At 46.7% G+C, this 23902-nt stretch overlaps 1 protein-coding gene across 1 annotated transcript; it reads left to right on the top strand.

The window, feature by feature from the left end:
- Positions 1 to 4862: 4862 nt before the first annotated feature.
- LOC118966165 (early nodulin-75-like) lies at positions 4863 to 22960 on the top strand. The gene is made up of 3 exons (XM_036989264.1): positions 4863 to 5031; positions 19243 to 21035; positions 22919 to 22960. The coding sequence occupies exons 1-3, from the start codon at positions 4863 to 4865 to the stop codon at positions 22958 to 22960; spliced, it is 2004 nt and encodes a 667-aa protein (XP_036845159.1).
- The last annotated feature ends 942 nt before the right edge of the window (positions 22961 to 23902 follow it).

Here is a 23902-nt window from a genome sequence, read left to right as displayed (position 1 = left end):
TTCTCTAGAGTGATGAATCATGCTTCACCATCTGGCAGTCCGACGGACGAATCTGGGTTTGACTGATGCCAGGAGAACGCTACCTGCCCGAATGCATATTGCCAACTGTAAAGTTTGGGTGGAGGTGGAAGAATGGTCTGGGGCTGTTTTTCATGATTCGGGCTAGGCCCCTTAGTTCCAGTGAAGGGAAATCTTAATGCTACAGTATACAATGACATTATAGAGACGATTCTGTGCTTCCAACTTTGTGGCAACAGTTTGGGGAAGGTCCTTTCCTGTTTCAGCATGACAATGCCCCCGTGCACAAAGTTAGGTTCATACAGAAATGGTTTGTTGAGATCAGTGTGGAAGAACTTGACTGGCCTGCAGAGAGCCCTGACCTCAACCCCATCAAACACCTTGAATTGGAACACCGACTGCGAGCCAGGCCTAATCGCCCAACATCAGTGCCCGACCTCACTAATGCTCTTGTGGTTAAATGGAAGCAAGTCCCCGAAGCAATGTTCCAATATCTAGTGGAAAGCCTTCCCAGAAGAGTGGATGCTGTTATAGCAGCAAAGGGGGGACCAACTCCATATTAATGCCCATGATTTTCGAATGAGATGTTCGACGAGCAGGTGTCCACATACTTTTGGTCATGTAATGTACCTTTAAAAAAAAGAGAGAGGAGCGTGAATCAGAGAACCACCATTTGCCTCAAGCAGTTTTTCACATCTCCTTTGCATAGATTGATCAGGCTGTTGATTGTGGCATGTGGAATGTTGTCCCACTCCTCTTCAATGACTGTGCGAAGTTGCTGGATATTGGCGGGAACTGGAACACGCTGTCGTGCACGTCTATCGAGAGCATCCCAAACATGCTCAATTGGTGACATGTCTAATGAGTATGCAGGCCATGGAAGAACTGGGTCGTTTTCAGCTTCAAGAAATTGTGTGCAGATCCCTGCATCACGGGGCCATGCATTATCGTGCTGAAACACGAGGTGATGGCGGTGGATGAATGGCACGACAAAGGGCCTCAGGATCTCATCACGGTGTCTCTGTGTATTCAAATTGCCTTTGATAAAACGCAATTGCATTTATTGTCCGTAGTTTATGTCCGAGGACCCTGCCCCCTCCTCTACCCCCAGAGGGAGGTACTCCCTGGTCCTCCATACCCCCTCACAGGAGGCTCCCTGGAGAGAGTGGACTACAACTAGCCCCTAGGACTCCTTGTTGCTTCTTGCTGATCAGAGAGAGATGCATCAGGGTCAGGTTCAGTTGGAGGAAAAACGTTTTGAAACAGGTACTACCTGAACGTGTCCAGTAAGAACACAGATTTTAATTTTCACTGTCGACTGATTGGTTGCCTTTGGTCTTCTCCCACAGCTCACCTGAAGAGACAGCTCACATGCTCCATCCACTTCCCCTTGGAGAGTAGAGAGAGTAGAGTATTACTTTATCAATCCCAACTTGGGTAATTGTTTTATCACAGCATGCATCATCAATGACGTACAACGACAGGACACACAACAATGACCAACACATGATAAAAAGACACAAAGGCACATGCACCAACCATATTATCCCTAAAAGAATAGTCTGATTGAAGTACCGTTTTCTATCCTACTCTGGGGGGAAACAGGCACCAACATTTTACAATAGAAAGACCTCATAAAACAGTTAATTAATTACACGTATTAAAAAGCCTCATGGCTGTGGGTAAACATGACCGTCTAAACCTCTCTGTGGAACATCTGAGCAGGATGAACCTGCTACAGAATCTGCTCCTGTGTGTCAGAGTGCTGTGGAGTGGTTGTGTGTGTCATTAGAGTGCTGTGGAGTGGGTGTGTGTCATCAGAGTGCTGTGGAGTGTGTGTGTGTCATCAGAGTGCTGTGGAGGGGGTGTGTATCACCAGAGTGCTGTGGAGTGGGTGTGTGTGTGTCATCAGAGTGCTGTGGAGTGGGTGTGTGTAATCAGAGTGCTGTGGAGTGGATAGGTGTCATCAGAGTGCTGTGGAGTGGGTGGGTGTCATCAGAGTGCTGTGGAGGGGGTGTGTATCAATAGAGTGCTGTGTAGTGGGTGTGTGTCATCAGAGTGCTGTGGAGTGGGTGTGTGTCATCAGAGTGCTGTGGAGTGGGTGTGTGTGTCATCAGAGTGCTGTGGAGTGGGTGTGTGTCATCAGAGTGCTGTGGAGTGGGTGTGTGTCATCAGAGTGCTGTGGAGTGGATAGGTGTCATCAGAGTGCTGTGGAGTGGGTGTGTGTCATCAGAGTGCTGTGGAGGGGGTGTGTATCAATAGCGTGCTGTGGAGTGGGTGTGTGTGTCATCAGAGTGCTGTGGAGTGGGTGTGTGTGTCATCAGAGTGCTGTGGAGTGTGGGTGTGTGTCATCAGAGTGCTGTGGAGTGGATAGGTGTCATCAGAGTGCTGTGGAGTGGGTGTGTGTCATCAGAGTGCTGTGGAGGGGGTGTGTATCAATAGAGTGCTGTGGAGTGGGTGTGTGTCATCAGAGTGCTGTGGAGTGGGTGTGTGTCATCAGAGTGCTGTGGAGTGGGTGTGTGTCATCAGAGTGCTGTGGAGTGGGTGTGTGTCATCAGAGTGCTGTGGAGTGGGTGTGTGTCATCAGAGTGCTGTGGAGTGGGTGTGTGTGTCATCAGAGTGCTGTGGAGTGGGTGTGTGTCATCAGAGTGCTGTGGAGTGGGTGTGTGTCATCAGAGCCCTATGGAGTGGGTGTGTGTCATCAGAGCCCTATGGAGTGGGTGTGTGTCATCAGAGCCCTATGGAGTGGGTGTGTGTCATCAGAGTGCTGTGGAGTGGGTGTGTGTCATCAGAGTGCTGTGTAGGGGGTGTGTCAGAGTGCTGTGGAGTGAGTGTGTGTGTCATCAGAGTGCTGTGGAGTGGGTGTGTGTGTCATCAGAGTGCTGTGGAGTGGGTGTGTGTGTGTCATCAGAGTGCTGTGGAGTGGGTGTGTGTCAGAGTGCTGTGGAGTGGGTGTGTGTGTCATCAGAGTGTTGTGGAGTGGGTGTGTGTCAGAGTGCTGTGGAGGGGGGGGGGTGTCAGAGTGCTATGTAGTGGGTGTGTGTCATCAGAGCGCTGTGGAGGGGGTGTGTGTCATCAGAGCGCTGTGGAGGGGGTGTGTGTCAGAGTGCTGTGGAGTGGGTGTGTGTGTCATCAGAGTGTTGTGGAGTGGGTGTGTGTCAGAGTGCTGTGGAGGGGGGGGGGGGGGGGGGGGGGGGGGTCAGAGTGCTATGTAGTGGGTGTGTGTCATCAGAGCGCTGTGGAGGGGGTGTGTGTCATCAGAGCGCTGTGGAGGGGGTGTGTGTCATCAGAGTGTCTCTCGCTAAGATAGTGCAATAGAGCATTTTGTCACAGACATTAAAAGATGTAAGCTTGTTTAAAAAGTACGGTCTGGATTGGGTGTTTTTGTAGACTCTGTAAGAATTCTCCTTCCAGTTCAGTTCAGTTTGTCCAGTATTACACCCAAGTACTTATACGAGTCAACAGTGACAATCTCTTCACAATTAATTGAAATGGGATTAAAAACATGTTTATTTTTCCTAAAATCTACCACTAGCTCCTTGGGCTTTAGTACATTCAGGTGGAAGTAATTATCCTCACACCATTTCACAAAGGACTCTTGTATATCCCTTAGATGAGCATCGTCTCCTCTCATGACACAGCTTATTACAGTCATCAGAGAATTTCTGTAAGTGTCTCAGTTCATTGTTGTGTGTGTGAAGTCATTTGTGTAAAGGGTAAACAGAAAAAGTGACAGGACCGTCCCCTGTGGCGCCCCCGTGTTTGTACATATCTGATGCTTCCTGGTTCAATCTTACCAACTGTGATCTATTGATCAGGTAGTTCACAATCCATTTGTTTGTGTGTGGGTTTATGTGAATGTCCTTTAGCTTTTGGGCCAGCAAGCAGGCTTGTATGGTATTGAAAGCACTGGAGAAGTCAAAGATCATTGTTCTCACCCAGAGTCGGGCTTCTCCAGGTGCTCATATGCTCTGTGGAGGAAGTAGAGCAGAGCATCTTCAGCACCAGTTTATGGGCGGTAAGCAATCTCGCAAAGGATCCAGATAGGCCTGTCAGTTCCAGGGCCCTGTCAGACCACCCCTCCCCAGCACAGAGCACCCTAGCCCCCTTAGAGAAAAGTCAACTAGGGCCTGTGGACCACCATCCTCCTAGCACCAGAGAACCACCTAACAAGCCGAAAGACTCAAAGTGAAGACTGGCACTTAGGAAGTGTAGATGGGGAATGGCAAGGTCCTGAACGTAGCCAAGAGGATACCACCGTAGCCCTGGAAGGCCAGAGGGAGAGCCTGGCTAAAGCCCAGCCCACATAAATGGTTTCAGCTGGAGGAGGAGATGCTGACCGTCAGGCCCTAACGCTTGTAACTAAATGGCAGTTTGGAACTCTCCTGCTGCCTCTACCTGAAAGAGGCCAACGAGATGGCAGGCTGTGACAGAGACCAGAAAGAGGGCTGATTTCCTTAATCAGAAATAGAGTAGAATGACATTGGAGTAAACGATTGGTTACAAAAGAATGGTTTTGGTGCAAGTCATACACTAGAGAGAAAAAAAATCTCTTTCATTTTTGCGAAGTTACTGAGAACCTCAGCCACAGGGATAGTGCAGAGAGCCACAGTGTAGTTGAGTTAGTTGAGCAGCAGGTGGCACTGCAGGGAGATAGCCCAGTCAGAGGAGTTAGTGACAGCAGGAGGACCAGGGGAGAACCACAGAGAGACCCCATGAAGAGGAAACTGCTCTTTTGTGACATGACTACTGACAATCAGAGAGGGTAGAGAGATGGAGAGGGCGGAAAGATTGACAGCATGGGAGTGGTGGAGGGCGAATGAAGAGCGGAGTCGGAAGGAGGGATGAAGAAAAAGATAGATTGGAAGGACAGTGGCAGTACCAACCCCCACCACCAGGAGGTGTCCCCCTCACAAGGGCGGTTGAGAGATGGAGAGGGCCAGGGGGTGACAGAGGGGGACATGGATGGGCCATTGGTGACTACTGCACAGAAGAACCGTGGAGGAAGCACAGGTTGGTTCAGGACACACTAACACATTACGCACAGAGTGGAAACATGGGTTAGTTCAGGTCACAGTGGAAACATGGGTTAGTTCAGGTCACAGTGGAAACATGGGTTAGTTCAGGTCACAGTGGAAACATGGGTTAGTTCAGGACACAGTGGAAACATGGGTTAGTTCAGGACACACTAACACATTACGCACACAGTGGAAACATGGGTTAGTTCAGGTCACAGTGGAAACATGGGTTAGTTCAGGACACACTAACACATTACGCACAGAGTGGAAACATGGGTTAGTTCAGGTCACAGTGGAAATATGGGTTAGTTCAGGTCACACTAACACATTACGCACACAGTGGAAACATGGGTTAGTTCAGGTCACAGTGGAAACATGGGTTAGTTCAGGTCACAGTGGAAACATGGGTTAGTTCAGGTCACAGTGGAAACATGGGTTAGTTCAGGTCACAGAAAGACATGTCTCCAGATAAATGGTTTCAGCTGGAGGAGGAGATGCTGACTGTGGTTTGGTACCATTTGATACCGTTCCATTTATTCCATTCCAGCCATTACAATGAGCCTGTCCTCCTATAGCGCCTCCCACCAGCCTCCACTGTTAGAGATGGATGTTAGGGATTTTATGGGATTTTATATCCTGGACAAATTGGCACTTCTGTAATGAGCCACTAGATGGCCTTACAGGACTTTCAGTATTGTTCATAGATGCTAATTTAAGGCTGGTTTATCATTTTTCCCTCTAATGGTTACTGTTGGGATTTGGTGAAGGGGAAGCTGATCCTGGAGCTGTTGACCAGTAATCTATAGGGCCCAGAGATTTCCCCCAACCACAAGGCCTGACTAGGAAAAACTCAGGGCCCCAGGCAGATCATATATATCACAGTGCTGATGAAATAAATGTGCGTCCCAAATAGCGCCCTATTCCCTATATAGTGCTTAACTTTTGACTAGGCCCTTTTTTGGACTAAACCAAAAAAGTGTGAATCAGGATACAGTGATTATAACTGACTTTGAACATGCTGGCAGAGAATCAGTAAGGAAGTGTTCATGTGTGTGTGTGTGTGTGTGTCAGTAAACAGCTGAGTCAGGAACAGTAATGTATAGACAGGATATCAGACCTCAGCTATGTTTCAGTATGCAGTAAGGAATTGTTTGTGTGTGTGTGTGTGTGTGTGTGTGTGTGTGTGTGTGTGTGTGTGTGTGTGTGTGTGTGTGTGTGTGTGTGTGTGTGTGTGTGTCAGTGAACAGCTGAGTCAGGAACAGTAATGTATAGACAGGATATCAGACCTCAGTTATGTTTCAGTGAGTTTAATGACCTCACTCAGTATGCAGACACAGGGTCTGGCTTAAACACAAGCACAGATACACACACACACACACACGCACACACACACACACACACACACACACACACACACACACACACACACACACACACACACACACGCATATTGTTCAATCTGCAGTCCGTAATTCAAACAACAACAAAATGGCCTCCCAGACTCCAGTTGTTTTGGTAAACACCTGAGTGATGGTGCTCGGGAAATGTATGATTTTAATAGTTGTGTTATGGTTGGTATCTCGCTCCCATGCAGAAAACCACTCAAACCACAACCCCCTGTCCCTCTCCCTGAAACCCTTTGAGATACATTGTAAATGCCACCCTATTCCCTACATAGTGCACTACTTTTGACCAGAGCCCTGTGGATCCTGGTCAAAAGTAGTGTACTAGGGGGCCATTTGGAACACTGCCTTGAGAGTGAGTGAAACAGAGTGAAATCCCCCACTACTCATCCCCCTTGATTTCCATGGAAATGGAAGAGTTCGACAGTATTGCACCACGGCACACCACAGCGTAGAGAAGTGATGGCTCCCTGTTGGGTGTTAAACTAAAAGGCCTGACGATAGTTTAACCCTCTAGTCTGTCCACTGTGTGTGCATGTCAGACCTGGGTTATTTTAATGAGATGCTTCAACTACTTTTCAATACATTTCAAAACAAGTATTCAGATAGCCTTTGAAAAAACAAGTAGTTAATTGTTGAAATACACGTGGAAAGTACACCCATGCATTTAACCCATGTATTTGAAAATAGCATTGAAATAAATATTTGTAATTACTTTCAAATACAATTTGGTTGGCTTTTAGATTTTTTTTAAATTAACAATTCAAATACTCAAATAAAATTACCTGTTTTGGACTGTGTATTTCAGAATACACAGGAAAAAGTATTGAAATCACAACTAGGCCTACTCAAATGTGTGCATGCAGTGTTTGAGAGAGAGAGTGCTGGGCAGATCATGCAGTGTTTGAGAGAGAGAGTGCTGGGCAGATCATGCAGTGTTTGAGAGAGAGAGTGCTGGGCAGATCATGCAGTGTTTGAGAGAGACCTCAACCCAGAGTCTCTCAGAGTGTTCACAGTCAGCCCACTGACACCCCTATCACAGCAAAATCACAGTCTACTTAAACAGAGCAATACTCAATCATGAGGTATCAAAGCCAAAGGAACTGAGTAACATTAAGAAATGCTATAGATGGAAGGAATGCAGTTTGGCAACCTACCAAAAAACAATTAGGCAACAACAAATTCAATCACTTTTAGACAATTTCCTGGGTAAAACGTTCCACTGTAATAGTGAAGGTGTAAACTTGGCAGTAGAAAATCTTAACAGTATATTTGACCTTTCAGCTTCCCTATCAAATCTAAAAATCTCAAATAGAAAACCGAACAAAATGAACAACAATGACAAATGGTTTGATGTAGAATGCAAAACCCTAAGAAAGAAATTGAGAAACCTGTCCAACCAAAAACATAGAGACCCGGAAAACCTGAGTCTACGCCTTCACTATGGTGAATCACTAAAACAATACAGAAATACACTACGGAAAAAGAAGGAACAGCATGTCAGAAATCAGCACAATGTAATTGAAGAATCCATAGACTCTAACCACTTCTGGGAAAATTGGAAAACACTAAACAAACAACAACACGAAGAATTATCTATCCACAATTGAGATGTATGGGTAAACCACTTCTCCAATCTTTTTGGCTCTATAACAAAGAATAAAGAGCAAAAACATATACATGATCAAATACAGATCTTAGAATCAACTATTAAAGACTACCAGAACCCACTGGATTCTCCAATTACATTGAATGAGTTACAGGACAAAATAAAAACCCTCCAACCCAAAAAGGCCTGTGGTGTTGATGGTATCCTCAACGAAATGATCAAATATACAGACAACAAATTCCAATTGGCTATACTAAAACTCTTTAACATCATCCTTAGCTCTGGCATCTTCCCCAATATTTGGAACCAAGGACTGATCACCCCAATCCACAAAAGTGGAGACAAATTTGACCCCAATAACTACCGTGGAATATGCGTCAACAGTAACCTTGGGAAAATCCTCTGCATTATCATTAACAGCAGACTCGTACATTTCCTCAATGAAAACAATGTACTGAGCAAATGTCAAATTGGCTTTTTACCAAATTACCGTACAACAGACCATGTATTCACCCTGCACACCCTAATTGACAACCAAACAAACCAAAACAAAGGCAAAGTCTTCTCATGCTTTGTTGATTTCAAAAAAGCCTTCGACTCAATTTGGCATGAGGGCCTGCTATACAAACTGATGGAAAGTGGTGTTGGGGGTAAAACATATGACATTATAAAATCCATGTACACAAACAACAAGAGTGCGTTTAAAATTGGCAAAAAAGGCTTAGACAGGGATGCAGCTTAAGCCCCACTCTCTTCAACATATATATCAACGAATTGGCGCGGGCACTAGAAAAGTCTGCAGCACCCGGCCTCACCCTACTAGAATCCGAAGTCAAATGTCTGCTGTTTGCTGATGATCTTGTGCTTCTGTCACCAACCAAGGAGGGCCTACAGCAGCACCTAGATCTTATGCACAGATTCTGTCAGACCTGGGCCCTGACAGTAAATCTCAGTAAGACCAAAATAATGGTGTTCCAAAAAAGGTCCAGTCACCAGGACCACAAATACAAATTTCATCTAGACACTGTTGCCCTAGAGCACACAAAAACTATACATACCTTGGCCTAAACATCAGCGCCATAGGTAACTTCCACAAAGCTGTGAACGATCTGGGAGACAAGGCAAGAAGGGCATTCTATGCCATCAAAAGGAACATAAATTTCAACATACCAATTAGGATTTGGCTAAAAATACTTGAATCAGTCATAGAGCCCATTGCCCTTTATGGTTGTGAGGTCTGGGGTCCGCTCACCAACCAAGACTTCACAAAATGGGACAAACACCAAATTGAGACTCTGCACGCAGAATTCTGCAAAAATATCCTCCGTGTACAACGTAGAACACCAAATAATGCATGCAGAGCAGAATTAGGCCGATACCCACTAATTATCAAAATCCAGAAAAGAGCCGTTAAATTCTATAACCACCTAAAAGGAAGCGATTCCCAAACCTTCCACAACAAAGCCATCACCTACAGAGAGATGAACCTGGAGAAGAGTCCCCTAAGCAAGCTGGTCCTGGGGCTCTGTTCACAAACACAAACACACCCTACAGAGCCCCAGGACAGCAGCACAATTAGACCCAACCAAATCATGAGAAAACAAAAAGATAATTACTTGACACATTGGAAAGAATTAACAAAAAAACAGAGCAAACTAGAATGCTATTTGGCCCTACACAGAGAGTACACAGCGGCAGAATACCTGACCACTGTGACTGACACAAAATTAAGGAAAGCTTTGACTATGTACAGACTCAGTGAGCATAGCCTTGCTATTGAGAAAGGCCGCCATAGGCAAACATGGCTCTCAAGAGAAGACAGGCTATGTGCTCACTGCCCACAAAATGAGGTGGAAACTGAGCTGCACTTCCTAACCTCCTGCCCAATGTATGACCATATTAGAGAGACATATTTCCCTCAGATTACACAGATCCACAAAGAATTCGAAAACAAATCCAATTTTGAAAAACTCCCATATCTACTGGGTGAAATTCCAGTGTGCCATCACAGCAGCAAGATTTGTGACCTGTTGCCACGAGAAAAGGGCAACTAGTGAAGAACACACACCATTGTAAATACAACCCATATTTATGCTTATTTATTTTATCTTGTGTCCTTTACCATTTGTACATTGTTAAAACACTGTATATATATATATATATATATATATATATATATATATATATATATATATATATATATATATATATATATATATATATATATATATATATATATATATAATATGACAATGTCTTTATTGTTTTGAAACTTCTGTATGTGTAATGTTTACTGTTCATTTTTATTGTTTATTTCACTTTATATATTCACTGTATATATTATCTACCTCACTTGCTTTGGCAATGTTAACACATGTTTCCCATGCCAATAAAGTCCTTGAATTGAATTGAATTGAATTGAATTGAGAGAGAGTGCTGGGCAGACCATGCAGTGTTTGAGAGTGCTGGGCAGACCATGCAGTGTTTGAGAGAGAGAGAGAGAGAGAGAGAGAGTGCTGGGCAGACCATGCAGTGTTTGAGAGAGAGAGAGAGAGTGCTGGGCAGACCATGCAGTGTTTGAGAGAGAGAGAGAGAGAGTGTGCTGGGCAGACCATGCAGTGTTTGAGAGAGAGAGAGAGAGAGAGAGAGAGAGAGAGAGAGAGAGAGAGAGAGAGAGAGAGAGAGAGAGAGAGAGTGCTGGGCAGACCATGCAGTGTTTGAGAGAGAGAGAGAGAGAGAGAGAGAGAGAGTGCTGGGCAGATCATGCAGTGTTTGAGAGAGAGAGAGAGAGTGCTGGGCAGACCTTGCATTGTTTGAGAGAGAGAGAGAGAGAGAGTGCTGGGCAGACCATGCAGTGTTTGAGAGAGAGAGAGAGTGCTGGGCAGATCATGCAGTGTTTGAGAGAGAGAGAGAGAGAGAGTGCTGGGCAGACCATGCAGTGTTTGAGAGAGAGAGAGCGAGAGAGAGAGAGTGCTGGGCAGACCATGCAGTGTTTGAGAGAGAGAGAGAGTGCTGTGCAGATCATGCAGTGTTTGAGAGAGAGAGAGAGAGAGTGCTGGGCAGACCATGCAGTGTTTGAGAGAGAGAGAGAGAGTGCTGGGCAGACCATGCAGTGTTTGAGAGAGAGAGAGAGTGCTGGGCAGACCATGCAGTGTTTGAGAGAGAGAGAGAGAGAGAGTGCTGGGCAGATCATGCAGTGTTTGAGAGAGAGAGAGAGTGCTGGGCAGACCATGCAGTGTTTGAGAGAGAGAGAGAGAGAGAGAGTGCTGTGCAGATCATGCAGTGTTTGAGAGAGAGAGAGAGAGTGCTGGGCAGACCATGCAGTGTTTGAGAGAGAGAGAGAGAGAGAGAGAGTGCTGGGCAGATCATGCAGTATTTGAGAGAGAGAGAGTGCTGGGCAGACCATGCAGTGTTTGAGAGAGAGAGAGAGAGAGAGTGCTGGGCAGACCATGCAGTGTTTGAGAGAGAGAGAGAGAGAGAGTGCTGGGCAGACCATGCAGTGTTTGAGAGAGAGAGAGAGCTGGGCAGATCATGCTTTATTTGAGAGAGAGAGAGTGCTGGGCAGACCATGCAGTGTTTGAGAGAGAGAGAGAGAGAGAGTGCTGGGCAGACCATGCAGTGTTTGAGAGAGAGAGAGAGAGAGTGCTGGGCAGACCACACAGTGTTTGAGAGAGAGAGAGTGCTGGGCAGACCACACAGTGTTTGAGAGAGACAGAGTGCTGGGCAGATCATGGTGCTGCAGTCCGCTTCCCTGCAGTACATAGATTCTGTATGGAGATGTGAATGGGCAGTGTTTCCAAATGGAGGATCTTACACTCCATACTGGGTTATGGGCCATCCTTAGGGCTTCAGTGGCTAACTGAATACTAGCCTAGGGGATATAGGACTCTGTAGAGGTACATAGTCAGCAGAAACTGTGTGTGTGTGTGTGTGCGTGTGTGTTTCAGCATGTAATTGTTTCTGTTTACAAGGAAATCAGCCGAGCTCTCCCTAGAGAGCTGAATCAGTTGAGGATGTTCTCTTGGTAAGCAGGGTATACCACACCACACACACGCACACACACACACACACACACACTGACTCTGAATTTGGATTCATTCAACTCTGCACACACTTTGCATAAAAAAGTGGAGTTTCTTCCTATGAATAATGCAGGTATTCCAGTGGAGAGAGACTGGGTTAGATGGAGGTTAGTCTGTTCTCTCTGGACTGTCTGTCTGACTGTCTGTTTTTCTGTCTAACTGTCTAGGACTGACTGTGCAGTAGAGATCACTGTATGGGACTGAGCTGACAAGGTACAAATCTGTCGTTCTGCCCCTGATCAAGGAAGTTAACCCACTGTTCCTAGGCTGTCATTGAAAATAAGAATGTGTTCTTAACTGACTTGCCTAGTTAAATAAAGGTAAAAAATATATGAAAAAAATAAAAAGAGATCACTGTCTGGGACTGACTGTGCAGTAGAGATTACTGTCTGGGACTGACTGCACTAGAGATCACTGTCTGGGACTGACTCTCTCTCTTTCTCTCTCTCGCTCTCTCTCTCTCTATCTCTCTTCTTTCTCTCTTTCTGTCTCTCTCTCTCTTCTCTCTCTCTTCTCTCATTCTCCTCTTGCTGTCTCTTCACCATTTCACACACACATTTTTCACCATCTTGCTGTGAAAGGAATTGAGAGAATATAAAGGTTATAGAAACCATTTTATCATGTTTGCAATTGCAACAAATAATCTGCTCAGACCCCAACCAAGGAGCATCAAAAGTCGTGCTATAAATTCACAGAGAACACAAAGATTCCTTGATGCCCTTCCAGACTCCCTCTGCCTACCCAAGGACGTCAGAGGACAAAAATCAGTTAACCACCTCACTGAGGAACTCAATTTAACCTTGCGCAACACCCTAGATGCAGTTGCACCCCTAAAAACTAAAAACATTTCTCATAAGAAACTAGCTCCCTGGTATACAGAAAATACCAGAGCTCTGAAGCAAGCTTCCAGACAATTGGAACGGAAATGCTGCCACACCAAACTGGAAGTCTTCCTACTAGCTTGGAAAGACAGTACCGTGCAGTATCGAAGAGCCTTCACTGCTGCTCGATCATCCTATTTTTCCAACTTAATTGAGGAAAATAAGAACAATCCAAAATGTATTTTTGATACTGTCGCAAAGCTAACTAAAAAGCAGCATTCCCCAAGTGAGGATGGCTTTCACTTCAGCAGTAATAAATTCATGAACTTCTTTGAGGAAAAAAATCATGATTATTAGAAGGCAAATTACGGACTTCTCTTTAAATCTGCGTATTCCTTCAAAGCTCAGTTGTCCTGAGTCTGCACAACTCTGCCAGGACCTAGGATCAAGAGAGACGCTCAAGTGTTGTAGTACTATATCTCTTGACACAATGATGAAAATAATCATGGCCTCTAAACCTTCAAGCTGCATACTGGACCCTATTCCAACTAAACTACTGAAAGAACTGCTTCCTGTGCTTAGCCCTCCTATGTTGATAATAGTAAACGGCTCTCTATCCACCGGATGTGTACCAAACTCACTAAAAGTGGCAGTAATAAAGCCTCTCTTGAAAAAGCCAAACCTTGACCCAGAAAATATAAAAAACTATCGGCCTATAACGAATCTTCCATTTCTCTCAAAAATTTTAGAAAAGGCTGTTGAGCAGCAACTCACTGCCTTCCTGAAGACAAACAATGTATACGAAATGCTTCAGTCTGGTTTTAGACCCCATCATAGCACTGAGACTACACTTGTGAAGGTGGTAAATTACCTTTTAATGGCATCAGATCGAGGCTCTGCATCTGTCCTCGTGCTCCTAGACCTTAGTGCTGCTTTTGATACCATCGATCACCACATTCTTTTGGAGAGATTGGAAACCCAAATTGGTCTACACGGACAAGTATCTGTCGGAAAGATAGTCTCTGTGATTTGTCTCTGTGAATGGTTTGTCCTCTGACAAATCAACTGTACATTTTGGTGTTCCTCAAGGTTCCGTTTTAGGACCACTATTGTTTTCACTATATATTTTACCTCTTGGGGATGTCATTCGAAAACATAATGTTAACTTTCACTGCTATGCGGATGACACACAGCTGTACATTTCAATGAAACATGGTGAAGCCCCAAAATTGCCATCGCTAGAAGCCTGTGTTTCAGACATAATGAAGTGGATGGCTGCAAACTTTCTACTTTTAAACTCGGACAAAACAGAGATGCTTGTTCTAGGTCCCAAGAAACAAAGAGATCTTCTGTTGAATCTGACAATTAATCTTAATGGTTGTACAGTCGTCTCAAATACAACTGTGAAGGACCTCGGCGTTACTCTGGACCCTGATCTCTCTTTTGACGAACATATCAAGACTGTTTCAAGGACAGCTTTTCTCCATCTACGTATCATTGCAAAAATCAGAAACTTTCTGTCCAAAAATGATGCAGAAAAATTAATCCATGCATTTGTTACTTCTAGGTTAGACTACTGCAATGCTCTACTTTCCGTCTACCCGGATAAAGCACTAAATAAACTTCAGTTAGTGCTAAATACGGCTGCTAGAATCCTGACTAGAACCAAAAATAATTATCATATAACTCCAGTGCTAGCCTCCCTACACTAGCTTCCTGTCAAGGCAAGGGCTGATTTCAAGGTTTTATTGCTAACCTACAAAGCATTACATGGGCTTGCTCCAACCTATCTCTCTGATTTGGTCCTGCCGTACATACCTACACGTACGCTACGGTCACAAGACGCAGGCCTCCTAATTGTCCCTAGAATTTCTAAGCAAACAGCTGGAGGCAGGGCTTTCTCCTATAGAGCACAATTTTTATGGAATGGTCTGCCTACCCATGTGAGAGACGCAGACTCGGTCTCAACCTTTAAGTCTTTACTGAAGACTAATCTCTTCAGTGGGTCATATGATTGAGTGTAGTCTGGCCCAGGAGTGTGAAGGTGAACGGAAAGGCTCTGGAGCAACGAACCGCCCTTGCTGTCTCTGCCTGGCCGGTTCCCCTCTTTCCACTGGGATTCTCTGCCTCTAACCCTATTACAGGGGCTGAGTCACTGGCTTACTGGTGCTCTTTCATGCTGTCCCTAGGAGGGGTGCGTCACTTGAGTGGGTTGAGTCACTGATGTGATCTTCCTGTCTGGGTTGGCGCCCTCCCTTGGGTTGTGCCGTGGCGGAGATCTTTGTGGGCTATACTCGGCCTTGTCTTAGGATGGTAAGTTGGTGGTTTTTCCCTCTAGTGGTGCGGGGGCTGTACTTTGGCAAAGTGGGTGGGGTTATATCCTTCCTATTTGGCCCTGTCCGGGGGTATCATCGGATGGGGCCACAGTGTGTCCTGACCCCTCCAGTATTTATGCTGCAGTAGTTTATGTGTCGGGGGGCTAGGGTCAGTTTGTTATATCTGGAGTACTTCTCCTGTCTTATCCGGTGTCCTGTGTGAATTTAAGTATGCTCTCTCTAATTCTCTCTTTCTTTCTCTCTCTCGGAGGACCTGAGCCGTAGGACCATGCCTCAAGACTACCTGGCATGATGACTCCTTGCTGTCCCCAGTCCACCTGGCTGTGCTGCTGCTCCAGTTTCAACTGTTCTGCCTGCGGCTATGAAATCCTGACCTGTTCACCGGACGTGCTACCTGTCCCAGACCTATTATTGGACCATGCAGGTCATTTATGAACATTTGAACATCTTGGCCATGTTCTGTTATAATCTCCACCTGGCACAGCCAGAAGAGGACTGGCCACCCCTCATAGCCTGGTTTCTCTCTAGGTTTCTTCCTAGGTTTTGGCCTTTCTGGGGAGTTTTTCCTAGCCAACGTACCTCAACACCTGCATTGCTTGCTGTTTGGGGTTTTAGGCTGGGTTTCTGTACAGCACTTTGAGATATCAGCTGATGTATGAAGGGCTATATAAATACATTTGATTTGATTTGAAAGGTTTTGTTCACTCTATTAATGCTCATTATGTGTAACCATAATTTTTTGTAAACACAGCAAAATAGTACATTATTTGGTTCCAGCATTCATCGTCAGGTCATTTTGAAAACACCTGGGAGTTCAGAGGAATGGCAAGACCCTTCACAAGACTGAGGGAACCAAGGGCTTAGCCCTAAACCCTAACTCCCTGCATAGACCCCCAGCCAACCTAGGTAGGCTAAGATTGGGTGTCCCATTGGGGGAGAGAGGGTTTGAATCAACCAGGGACCATTCTAGTTCAGACACACCCCAAAATCGACAAGCCAAAACTCCCAAACCATTCAAGCTGAAGTGAGCCAAACCTGGACCTAACCAGGGTCAAATCACCCCAGAAACAGGACCAGAGGGGGGAAGCAGCTAGTGACCCCCAGGCCCAGTCCAACCAATCCAAAGCTTGTCTGAACATAGCCATGTCCCAGAGAAAGGGATACTGGGAAGTTGAGTCCTGAGGAGAGGTGCAGGGTGCTGAAGGAGGCCAGGTAGGCCAGTGCTCTGGTTCTAACCATGGTGTACCAGGATGGAACCACTCAGATGGACCCAGAACAGGTGGAGAGGACTTGACAGACGGGGCGGCAGTTTTCTTTTGACACTCAAAGCAATGTTTCTAACCTCAGTCCAGTCTTAAAGACAAAGAGAATGAACGAAAACGAAACAGTCCTGTAAGGTGCAACAAAAACACTAAACAGAAAATAACTACTCACAACCCATAGTGGGAAAACAGGCTGCCTAAGTATGGTTCGATTGACAGCTGCCTCTGATAGGGAACCATACCAGGCCAAACACAGAAATACAACACATAAAATGCAAAACATAGAATGCCCACCCCAACTCACGCCCTGACCAAACTAAAACAGAGACATAAAAAAGGAACTAAGGTCAGGACGTGACAAAGCAAGGCTATAGTTGTGTCCCAAATTGCACCCTAATTCCCTATTTAGTGCACTACTTTTGACCCGGGCCCATAGGGAATAGGCACCCTATAGAAAATAGGATGCCATTTGGGACACCCATTATTTATGTTGTGTCTACTCTCTGTGTGTCCTACAGAAGCTCAGTCCATCAGTGGGTGGAGTGCTGGTCATGTTGAAGAAAGATTTGGACCAGAGGGAATGACACCAGTCTACCTCAGACTAGAACAAAAGCCTGCATGGGCCCAGAGCCACCAAGACCACAGCCTAGACCTCTAATAATAACAGAATAGTAATATTTAGCAGTTACTTTTATCCAAAAGGACTTAGTCATGCAGCCATACATTTGTTGTTTTTGCGTGTCCACAGTGGGAAGCAGGTAGGACTGCATTCCCTACCTGGAACCTCATATACTTTGAGAAGGAGACAAGCAGAGTGGAAGTGAGGAATCCAAGAAATACAATTGACATTCACTCTAGAAATATATGTATGTTTACTTTGCTGCTGTTATCATCATCTACTCTGGTGCACCTAGTTGTGAAGCCAGAGCCACAGAACCCATGTGGACAAGGAGGCTCTTATAATTATTAATTGTCAGTACAGGGACTTATCACTGCTCTCGTCTGAGCCTCAGGCAAAGCTGATCTGCCTGCTACAGTATGCACACTTCACTGTCTGTGTGTGTCAGAGTGTGTTTGTAGTGCGTTATCCTATGTTTGATGTATTTTATCTCTGTTCTTGGAATAAAACAACAGAACAGGCACCAAAGGATTTCCCTCTAGCTTTCACACAACACAGCCAGTGCGACAGTGTGTGTGTTACTTCTCTGTTTCTAAGCCTATGGAAATCAGTTATTCTATCTCAAAGAGAGATGCTCCATGTTCTGTTATGAGTGTGAGGTATTTTCATGGTGAGAGACTGATTTAGAAGCAGACACACAAGCCTATGAATACTCAATGGCTCCTCAGTCATCAATATCTGAAAATTCTCCTTATTCTCTTCCTGCAGTGGGGAAATTAAATCTGAAATACAATTTCCCTCCATCTCTCTCTTTTCTTGCTCTCTCATTTTTTTATTTGTCCATGCCTCTCTTTTTAACCACCTCTCTTGTCCTCCATTCTGTTTCCCTCCTCCCTTTCTCTCCCTGTCTGTCTTTGGTGTCTCTCTCCTCCTCCTCCTTCTACATCTGTATCTCTTGCTTATCTCTTCCCCTCTCTTTTCTCTTCCTTTCACTCTCCTTCTTCTCACTCCCTCTCTCCAGTCCTCTGTCTCTCTCTCCCCTCTCTCCAGTTCTCTGTCTCTCTCTGCTCTCTCTCTCTCTCTTTCTCTCTCTCTCTCTCTCCTTTCTCTCTCTCTCTCTCTCTCTCCTTTCTCTCTCTCTCTCTCTCTCTCTCTCTCTCTCTCTCTCTCTCTCCAGTCATCTCTCTCTCTCCTTTCTCTCTCTCTCTCTCTCTCTCCAGTCATCTCTCTCTCTCCAGTCATATTTCTCTCTCCTCTCTCTCCAGTCCTCACTCCAATCCTCTCTCTCTCTCTCCTTCTCACCATCTCTGTCCAGTCTTCTGTCGCTCTCCACTTGTCTGCCTGTCAGTTGTTTAAAAGCACTGTCTGCTTCAGTTTGGCTTTTAATGTGCTTACGCTGTGTAAGTGTCAAACACACTGAAAAACAAACACATCAGTTCAGAATGTGGTTATGTTAGACCCTCCACTCTCTCCCTTTCAACTTGTTATTCCTCCCTCCCCCTGTCCTCCTCTGCATCCTCATCATGGATTCTGTGTGGGTCATTGTGAGAAACGTTTGGTTATTATTCCAAATAACTATCACAGCAGCAATTAATCCCTGTGTGTGTGTGTGCCTGTGCTAATGTGTTTGTGTGTGTGCGTGTGTGTGTGTGTGTGTGTGTGAGTGTGTGTGTGTGTGTGTGTGCCTGTGCTAATGTGTTTGTGTTTGTGTGTGTGTGTGTGTGTGCCTATGCTAATGTGTTTGTGTGTGTGTGTGCCTGTGCTAATGTGTTTGTGTGTGTGTGTGTGTGTGTGTGTGTGTGTGTGTGTGTGTGTGTGTGTGTGTGTGTGTGTGTGTGTGTGAGAGTGTGTGTGTGTGTGTGTGCCTGTGCTAATGTGTTTGTGTTTGTGTGTGTGTGTGTGTGTGTGCCTATGCTAATGTATTTGTGTGTGTGTGTGCCTGTGCTATTGTGTTTGGGTGTGTGTGTGGTTGCATGAGTTAGTGATTGAGGCAGAACGATGCTCGTTCTTACTGCAACTCTCCTCCTTAACAGAAACAGACAAACTCTCTAAACTATTTATTTATAGAACACAGCAAGACTCAGGATACACACTATCCATCCCCCCGCCGGAGACATCCCCCAGCTGGAGACAACCCCCCACTGGAGACAACCCCCCCTGGAGACAACCCCCCCTGGAGACAACCCCCCCTGGAGACAACCCCCTGCTGGAGACATCCCCCCACTGGAGACAACCCCCCGCTGGAGACATCCCCCCACTGGAGACAACCCCCCGCTGGAGACATCCCCCCGCTGGAGACAACCCCCCACTGGAGACAATCCCCCGCTGGAGACAACCCCCTGCTGGAGACAACCCCCTGCTGGAGACATCCCCCCCTGCTGGAGACAACCCCCTGCTGGAGACAACCCCCTGCTGGAGACAACCCCCCACTGGAGACAACCCCCCCTGGAGACAACCCCCCCTGGAGACAACCCCCCCTGGAGACAACCCCCTGCTGGAGACATCCCCCCACTGGAGACAACCCCCCGCTGGAGACATCCCCCCACTGGAGACAACCCCCCGCTGGAGACATCCCCCCGCTGGAGACAACCCCCCGCTGGAGACATCCCCCCGCTGGAGACAACCCCCCGCTGGAGACAACCCCCTGCTGGAGACAACCCCCCGCTGGAGACATCCCCCCGCTGGAGACATCCCCCCCGCTGGAGACAACCCCCCCTGCTGGAGACAACCCCCCACTGGAGACATCCCCCCCGCTGGAGACAACCCCCCCTGCTGGAGATAACCCCCCACTGGAGACAACCCCCCACTGGAGACATCCCCCCCACTGGAGACATCCCCCCCGCTGGAGACATCCCCCCGCTGGAGACATCCCCAGACTGGAGACAGCCCCCCCCCCACTGGAGACAACCCCCCCCACTGGAGACATCCCCCCGCTGGAGACATCCCCCCACTGGAGAAAACCCCCCGCTGGAGACATCCCCCCCTGCTGGAGACAACCCCCCGCTGGAGACATCCCCCCACTGGAGACATCCCCCCCGCTGGAGACATCCCCCCCGCTGGAGACATCCCCCCCGCTGGAGACATCCCCCCACTGGAGACAGCCCCCCCACTGGAGACATCCCCCCCGCTGGAGACATCCCCTCCGCTGGAGACAACCCCCCACTGGAGACAACCCCCCACTGGAGACATCCTCCCACTGGAGAAAACCCCCCGCTGGAGACATCCCCCCCACTGGAGACATCCCCCCCACTGGAGACATCCCCCCCGCTGGAGACATCCCCCACGCTGGAGACATCCCCCCCCACTGGAGACATCCCCCCCGCTGGAGACATCCCCCCCGCTGGAGACATCCCCCCACTGGAGACATCCCCCCCCACTGGAGACATCCCCCCCGCTGGAGACATCCCCCCGCTGGAGACATCCCCCCACTGGAGACATCCCCCCCGCTGGAGACATCCCCCCACTGGAGACATCCCCCCCCCACTGGAGACATCCCCCCCGCTGGAGACATCCCCCCTGCTGGAAACATCCCCCCTGCTGGAGACATCCCCCCACTGGAGACAACCCCCCACTGGAGACAACCCCCTGCTGGAGACATCCCCCCCCACTGGAGACAACCCCCACTGGAGACATCCCCCCCCCCACTGGAGACAACCCCCCACTGGAGACATCCCCCTGCTGAAGACAACCCCCCGCTGGAGGCAACCCCCCGCTGGAGACATCCCCCCCTGCTGGAGACATCTCCCCGCTGGAGACAACCCCCCGCTGGAGGCAACCCCACCCTGGAGACATCCCCCCCGCTGGAGACATCCCCCCACTGGAGACATCCCCCCGCTGGAGACAACCCCCTGCTGGAGGCATCCAGTGGTGTGTGTGTTTAAGACTACTGAAGCCCACTCTGTTTCTTTCTTTTTACAGTACTATAATGATAGTTCTTAACCCAGCATCTCTGAAGTTCTCATATCCTCTCTGGGATAGGCCCCCATTTTCTCCACTTCCTGTCTGACTGACGTGCCCAAAGTAAACTGCCTGTTACTCAGGCCCAGAAGCCAGGATATGCATATAATTGGTAGAATTGTATAGAACACACGTTGACGTTAGTAGAAATGTTAAAGTAATGCATGAGACTATAACACAATTGATATGGTAGGAGAAAATCCAAAGAAAAACCAACCAGAATTGTTGTTTTTCTTTAGATCCCATGCTCTTCCATTACAACATATAGGGACAATGTTAAATCTGGCTCCCAGATTGCAATTCCAAAGGTTTCCACTAGATGTCAACAGTCTTTGTTCAAGATTTCAGGCTTGTTTCTTCCCAAACGAGGAAGAATTTTGAGTTTTGGCACCGAGAGTCACAGTTGTAAATCAGTCTGTGGGCATGTGATGAAGAGGACAAGCACATGCTAATTTTGCTTTTCTATTGAACATATTTCTTTCCATATGAAATATTATAGTTTAATTACATTTTAGGGTACCTGAGGATTAAATAGACACGTAGTTTGACTTGTTTTAACAAAGTTTAGAGGTAGCTTTTTGGATTCCTTTGTATGCATGTTGAACAAGTGGATTACACAAATCGATGGCGCCAACTAAACTGACTTTTTGGGATATAAAGAAGGATTCTATCTAACAAAACGACCATGCCTGTTGTAGCTGGGACCCTTTGGATTATAAATCAGAGGAAGATTTTCAAAAAGTAAGTGATTATTTAATCGCTATTTGTGATTCTATGAAGCCTGTGCTGGTTGAAAAACATGTTGATGTGGGGCGCCGTCCTCAAGCAATCGCATGGTATACTTTCGCTGTAAAGGCTATTGTAAATCAGACAATGCAGTTAGATGAACAATACTTTAAGCTTTTAACCAATATAAAATACTTGTATGTGCCAAAATGTTTAATATCCATAATTTGTATGATTATTTATTTGAATTGGCGCCCTCCAATTTCACCGGAAGTTGTAGACAGATGTCCTGCTACTGGGACGCCTATCCCAGTTAACCCCCTGTCCTCACATCAAGCAACCCCCCCCCCTCTCTCCCTCTAATCTCCTTTTCTACCCTCTCTCTCTACCCGCTCTTCTCTCTACCCTCTCTCTCTTCTCTTTACCCTCTCTCTCTACTCTCTCTACCCTCTCTCTCTTCTCTCTACCCTCTCTCTCTTCTCTCTACACACTCTCTCTCTGCCCTCTCTCTCTCTCGACCCTCTCTCTCGCTCGCTCCTCTCTCTCTTCTCTACCCTCTCTCTCTCTCTCTCTCGCTCCTCTCTCTCTCTCGCTCCTCTCTCTCTCTCGCTCCTCTCTCTTTTCTCTCTCCTCTCTCTCACACACACACTCTCTTTCTTTCTCTCACACATTCTCTCACAAGCTCCCCCTCTCTCTCCCTCTCTCTCTCTCTCTCTCTCTCTCTCTCTCCCTCTAAGATGAAGCAGTTAGAGCAGGGGGCCCACAGGCCGATGTGTTCTTAGTGTCAAGCAGCCCTCACTGGGTTGTCAAGAAGCTCCCCAAGACCCTCAACCAACAGCAGTCTGCACTAGAGGATGCGGTGAGAAACACACACACATGCAAAAATACTTGCATTTCCCATCAGTCTTGTAAATTGTGACTCCTCTCTTCTCTCTGTAGCTCCAGGATCTGTGATGAACATAATATGTTTGATTGACTAATTGATTAAATGATATCTGCTCACACATAATTACTACATCACTATATAAATATAATAACAATGTGTATGTGGGTTGCTAACCCCCCAGGTTCATAAGATCAAGTCCACCTTTGTCGATGTCACGCCCTGAACTGTTTCACCTGTGCTTGTCTCCACCCCCCTCCAGGTGTCGCCCATCTTCCCCATTATCCCCTGGGTACTTATACCTGTGCCCTCTGTTTGTCTGTTGCCAGTTCGTCTTGTTTGTCAAGTCAACCAGCGTTTTGTTTCTCAGCTCCTGCTTTTCCCAGTCTCTCTTTTTCTCACCCTCCTGGTTTTGACCTTGCCTGTCCTGACTCTGAGCCTGCCTGCCTGACCACTCTGTCTGAACCTGACCCTGCCTGCCGTCCTGTACCTTTGCCCCTACTCTGGTTTACCGACCTCTGTCTGAACCTGACCCTGCCTGCCGTCCTGTACCTTTGCCCCACTACTCTGGATTATCGACCCCTGTTGCTGTAGTAAACATTGTTACTTCAACATAGTCTGCATTTGGGTCTTACCTGAAACCTAATAGTCGATGGGATTCTGTCCTGCATGATGAGAATTGTCTACACTCACCATTCACTTTAATAAGGTTTACATGCTGTTTTACCCACTTTATATGTATATAGTGTATTCTAGTCATGGTTCATCCTATATAACTACTGCTGTACACACTTTTTCTATTCACATTCTGTCCGTACTGTTTATACACAGCATTCACACATACTGTATATATTTACATTAAAAATCTGACATTGCTCATTCTGATATTGTCTTAATTTCTTGTTCCTTTTGGATTATGTGTGCGTTGATATTGCGACCAATACACTTTGAATTGAGTTGATTTGATTTTTAGGGTGAGCACACACACAGGCTGCAACTGAAGCACCTCAGATTAGGAGTGCTGATCTGGAATCAGGTCCTCCCTACTATCCATTATGATAGTAAAAAATTATACTTAAAAAGCAGTGGAATGGGCTTTGAGTTCCAGATTAGAATTTAAAGGGAATGGTGGCGCTGTTCTCTGTCATTACCTGTAATAAACACTAGG

The sequence above is a fragment of the Oncorhynchus mykiss genome, chromosome 9 (genome assembly GCF_013265735.2).
Source record: "Oncorhynchus mykiss isolate Arlee chromosome 9, USDA_OmykA_1.1, whole genome shotgun sequence".
NCBI lineage: Eukaryota > Metazoa > Chordata > Actinopteri > Salmoniformes > Salmonidae > Oncorhynchus > Oncorhynchus mykiss.
This window is presented reverse-complemented; position numbering and strand designations above follow the sequence as displayed.

Coding starts and splice junctions, on each gene's coding strand:
- LOC118966165 (XM_036989264.1), top strand. CDS start 4,863: ATGAAGAAAAAGATAGATTGGAAGGACAGTGGCAGTACCAACCCCCAC. Junction 5,032..19,242: donor GAACCGTGGAGGAAGCACAG/GTTGGTTCAGGA, acceptor TATAGAACACAG/CAAGACTCAGGATACACACT. Junction 21,036..22,918: donor CCTGCTGGAGGCATCCAGTG/GTGTGTGTGTTT, acceptor CTAACCCCCCAG/GTTCATAAGATCAAGTCCAC.